This window comes from Austrofundulus limnaeus, unplaced genomic scaffold (assembly GCF_001266775.1).
Source record: "Austrofundulus limnaeus strain Quisiro unplaced genomic scaffold, Austrofundulus_limnaeus-1.0 Scaffold463, whole genome shotgun sequence".
Lineage (NCBI taxonomy): Eukaryota > Metazoa > Chordata > Actinopteri > Cyprinodontiformes > Rivulidae > Austrofundulus > Austrofundulus limnaeus.
In genome coordinates this window covers 189,295-194,503 of record NW_013952865.1, presented here as the reverse complement: position 1 = coordinate 194,503, position 5,209 = coordinate 189,295, and the positions used below count along the sequence as shown (strand labels likewise).

At 38.5% G+C, this 5,209-nt stretch overlaps 1 protein-coding gene across 4 annotated transcripts in view; it reads left to right on the top strand.

Annotated features, from left to right (window-relative positions):
• Positions 1–5,209, top strand: part of slc6a13 (solute carrier family 6 member 13) — a 44,367-nt gene that overhangs the window by 20,149 nt on the left and 19,009 nt on the right. For 2 of the 4 annotated variants that reach the window (XM_014025245.1, XM_014025248.1), the window contains exons 2-4: positions 430–639; positions 3,237–3,371; positions 3,928–4,068. In XM_014025245.1, coding sequence (XP_013880699.1) covers positions 430–639; positions 3,237–3,371; positions 3,928–4,068 — 486 coding nt within the window. Of the gene's footprint in view, positions 1–429; positions 640–3,083; positions 3,166–3,236; positions 3,372–3,927; positions 4,069–5,209 lie in introns of those variants that run through there. The other 2 variants (XM_014025246.1, XM_014025247.1) reach the window with 2 other exon arrangements.

The following is a 5,209-nucleotide window of genomic DNA, read 5'->3' as shown; positions in this document are numbered from 1 at the left end:
TCTTTGTATGTATGGATCACTTGGGTTGTTACCAACATCTGGTGAAAATTTCATGTCATTAGCACCTCTAGTAATATATTTACTGAGAAAAAATGGTGACGTGTTCAATACTTATTTTACCCGCTGTATATAATATAAATTAGAATCACAGAAGAGTGAAGCTGGATGTAAATGCACATAAAGCAACACTTTAAATCTGAATATAATATATACAGTAAATACTGATGATAATATTTTAGGTCTTACTGACCAAATTCCAAGAAAACTGTGGTGGGAAATTCAAACACTTAGTGGTTGCTTTTAATATTAAAACAGATTTTATTTCTGTCAGTCCTAATCATACAAACTGCACCTTTGTCATGTTCTAATTATTCTCTTCTCAACATGTTTTTTTTCCACTTTTTGGTCATGTCACCTTCTAACTCTTAGGTCACACGGGAGATGTAGAGAACATGCCCAAGGTGGAGCCTTCCAACGGGCACAGCAGGCCTCTGGACATCACGCCGAACATCGAGGAGAAGATGACTGACAGGGGTCAGTGGAGCAACAAGATAGAGTTTGTTCTGTCAGTAGCTGGAGAAATTATCGGTCTTGGAAATGTCTGGCGTTTTCCCTACCTGTGTTATAAAAATGGAGGAGGTAAGTGCTGTTTATTTAGCAGTTTTTTCCACTTATATTTAAAACTCAGTAAGAAAAGCTGCAATAGTTTGTTAAGCTAGAAAGTTTTCAAAGAAATTTGGAAGTGTGCCAGTGCAGGTACTGCCCAACATTCGAACACACAAAATTGGTTATACTTTTTGAAAAAGTAAAAAAAGCAGTCCTAAAACCAGACAAGAGAAAAATACAGAGAAGAAAGCAAGTCTCAGACAGTCACTGTGTGAAAACTATAAGTCATGTTGAAAAATACATGTAAATATGTACATTTACATTTTTCTACAATGTTTAATGTGGAAGATCTGGCAAAATTAAAAAAGGCCTTGAGCTTTCAATATTTGAGCTCAGACTTACGGAGCCCGCGAGGGGACATGGGGGATTTTTTTTCTTTTTGTGTTCCCTCGCAAAAGTCCTTTAACACTTTGTGCCTGCCAGTTTATTAACAAATTCACCTACTCTCCATTAGCGAGTTAGTCTACTACTTTAATTCTGCTTCAGAATGAATATATCACACAGCCACACATGGAAGTATGTCACATGTTGATATTTTAACACAGTGCAGCCACACAACATCAATGTCAATTTCAGGAACTTGTGGTGACACATCCTGTTTTTGGTAACTGGATATTTCAAAATAAAAGTCTGATTTAATTCAGCTCATATACAAAACAATTTTTTGTGTGGGAATGCAAAACAATATTGCGAGGTAACGCAAAAGTAGTGCGTGGGAACGCAAAAGAAAAAAATCCCCCCATGTCCCCTCGCAGGCTTCAAGACTCAATGGAAGTTTGAGGGTGTTTAGAAAGAAAACCATAGGTTCTAAAAAAAACTTAGTGACAGAGGAATAGGTTTTTGAAACTTGTTTTGACGTTCATAAGAACATTTGCGGAATGAGAAGAGTATTTGCAAACATTTTGGAGCATTTAGGCAACTCCAAAAATGGATTGTGTGGATTTATCACACTTTAAAGTGAACAATCTGTGATGAAAAAAACAAATCAGAACAGTCAATTGATCAAATATATTAAGACAGATCTAAGTATAGAACAAATCCAGGGGCCTCATGTACAAAGACTTGTGTGGATTTCTTACTGAAACCTGACGTATGGTCAAATCCAGAAAACGGCGTATGCACAAAAACATCCAGATGTATCAAACTGTGCGTACGTCTGAATCCACGCACATTTCTTTTGTACATCACAATTAACGTGGAACTGAGCGCAGGAAAGACTCCTCCCCTGACACGTCTTCATTAACATGTTAAACAGATGAAAATTACTTCCTGCATGTGTGAAGGACACGTTTGATCCCTGTGATCAGAAATGATTTCTAATGTCATAAAAATAATGAATTTAATATAATGTGAGTGTGAAAAACAAACCTAAGTAAAAATAGGAAATAAAATATGTTTATCACGCAAAGAACGAGTGAGTTGTGTGCACGCTGCTGTGTTGCGCAACCGGCTCATCCATCCATTCTGAGTCTGAAAATATTAACTTTGCACACGAGTTAGTTAACATAATTACTGTAAATACAGAGGAACTTAAATGTTTGGTAGAACATAGATCTTAGTTTATATAGCTGATATTAAGAAACAAGTCTCTGCGTCTCAGTAGAGTTCACATGAAAAATGATTTTTTTTCCTCAAAACAGCTGATGAGCCACTTGTCATCAGAAAATTATATCTGTTTATAAATAAAAGCTCTGTGTGTTTCACTATTTATTATATCCTCCAGTAAGTCTGAATCTGTTCCTGTTAAATGTATTTTTGGCACAACTTTGCATGTCCTTTATTTAACTGCGTCCATGAGGATGTAATAATTGTTAATCATGTGGATGTAATAATTGTTAATCATGTGTGTCTGGTGTGAACAACAATCATTTTCACATCATGAACAGTTTCTCAGAATCACCTCTAAGTGTCTCCAACAGAACCAGAACCACAGAAACGTGTGACACCAGCCCTGGAGTTGGCGTGGTGCAGCGCACATTTCCACGTTCAGTTGAGTTTTGATACATCCAGAGTTTTGCGTGGATAATGACGTACGCAAGGTTTTTGTGCGTACGCACCGTTGATACATGAGGCCCCAGGTCCGGGGACCTTTCTGGGTAGAGTTTACAAGTTCTCAGTGTGCATGTGTGGGTTCTCTCTGGGTATTCCGGCTTCCTCCCACAGACCAAAAACATGACTGTTAGGTTATTTGATAACTCTAAATTGTCCCTAGGTGAGAGAGTGGATGGTTGTTTGTCTCGTTTGTCTCGTTTGTCTCTATGTGTGGCCCTGTGATGGACTGGAGACCTGTCCAGGGTGTACCCCGCACCTCGCACTGTGACTGCTGGATATGGGGCACCAGTGACCCCCGTGGATGGATGGATGGATGGATGGATGGATGGATGGATGGATGGATGGATGGATGGATGGATGGATGGATGGATGGATGGATGGATGGATGGACAAAAAGCTTTATTGAAATGTCAACGTTTCATACTAACACGCTTGTATTTTTTTCAAGTAAGTTAAAATTTTAAATTAAAGACAATTTCTTGCTTTAGTGTGATTCTCAGCATTTTTTGGCTGTACAGGTGCCTTTTTCATCCCATACCTCATCTTCTTGTTTGCTTGTGGGATCCCGGTCTTCTTCCTGGAGACAGCTTTGGGTCAGTACACCAGTGAGGGTGGAATCACTTGCTGGAGGAAAGTTTGTCCATTGTTTGAAGGTAAAACTTTTACAACAAAAATGTATTGTTTTTAGTATAAGGTTACGTTGTGATGCTGTGTGATTTCTTTTTATCATGAAGTGAATTTTATTAAGAAATAATGAACTGCTTCTTCTCAAGGGATTATGGACAATCGTGGAAACATAGCTAAACGCGTTTGTGCAATATTGTGGGTTTAGAGAGGAATTTCAGACATGTCTGTGCAATGAGTTTGTAAGTGTGCAGCATGATGAGGTATGTGTGATCCTGGCAGTCTTTATTTCTGTGACACATTTAGATGTAATCACTGGGAAGCCACGTGCATGGAAAATTTTTAGTAACATTCTGCTTTCTAGTGAGTCAGCATTCAGAAGGAGAAACCTGCAGAGGAGCCAAATCAAAGTTTTAACCAGAACAAAATATTTGTTTCTGAGAATCATTTTAAATGAAATACAAAGATCTATGCTTCAGGTGACTGAAGTGAATGAATCTAATCAGAAAACTCTTCTGCACACAATAAATAATCTTTTATAGTTGACCTTTCTCTCTTTCTTTTTTCCTTCCCTTTATGTACCAGGGGTGGGTTATGCCACCCAGGTTATTGTTGCTCTCCTAAACGTCTACTACATTGTTGTGTTAGCCTGGGCCATCTTCTTCCTGTTTAACTCCTTCACCTTGGATCTGCCTTGGGCCTCCTGTAACAACACATGGAACACAGGTGAGTCACAAAACTGATATAAATCTGTTATATAAGGAGTTTGTCACAGTTTGTAATAAGTTGGATCCAAGAATGCAGACTGACCCAAGGAGCTCAAAAAGAAAAAGAATAAAACTAAGCTTTATTAAACTAAACAAAACGCTATGTGGCAGCAAAAAACTTCCAAGAATAATAAGGCAGATGGAGGAATGGAAACATGCATACATGTCAGCTTGTACGCATTGTCCCTAAGTTATAAGGATTTGACGTCATTTTACAGATATATGGACTTATAGAGCTGTCTCACAGATTTTTTCAAGTCTTACAGATTTTTTCAAAACTTCATTTTCAAATTTATCTAACATGTCAGAGCCTGCAGGATGATTTACAAAACAATAAATAACATCATACAGCCATCTTCCAACCTGTTCTGCAGCTAAAAATAAGTTTTGAACTTTTTCTGCTGTCCTTTCCTCCTGCTTCGCAGCAGGCGCTGTCATGTCCGCAGCCAACAGACACCCCCCCCCACCCCCCGCGGGTGACTTGTACGCATTTTTTTTGCAAAATTTACGGATTTTTTAGGCTTTTTATACAGGTAAATATTCGAAGAGGTTGACATGTATGGGCAAGAAGCACAACAATGCTCAACTGAAGATCAAGTGAATACTGAGAAACTAAAAGCAGATTTAACTTTGATTTATAACCATTGAGAAGGGTCATTCTCACATCTCACGACTTGCTTACGTGTGTGTGACAAAATTTACGTAGTTTTTTTCATACCACCTGCTTAGACCCTGTGTCATGCACTGCCCCCAGTTAGAACTTATTCCATAACTGCTCAGAGAAGTCAAAGCAAAATAATGTTTATTTTGCCCTCTTTTCTTCATAAACATCTCCACAAAGTTCTAATCTTTCACACAATACTTGGCGCAGACCTGTGAGAAACTTCTGTCCAGGGGTGCCAGCAGGGGGGGTGGCAGGGGGGGCCATGGCCCACCCTGAAAAAAAAACTGGCCACCCTAGTGCCCCCCCCCCAACAGTTTTATCCTCTTGAGTACCCAGGTTTTTCCTTTTTCAATTCCCCTACCTTAGAACTTCCATAAATATTAAAACAAACACAGATTTTTTTTTACAATTAAGAGTTAAAAACATTAATTTATAT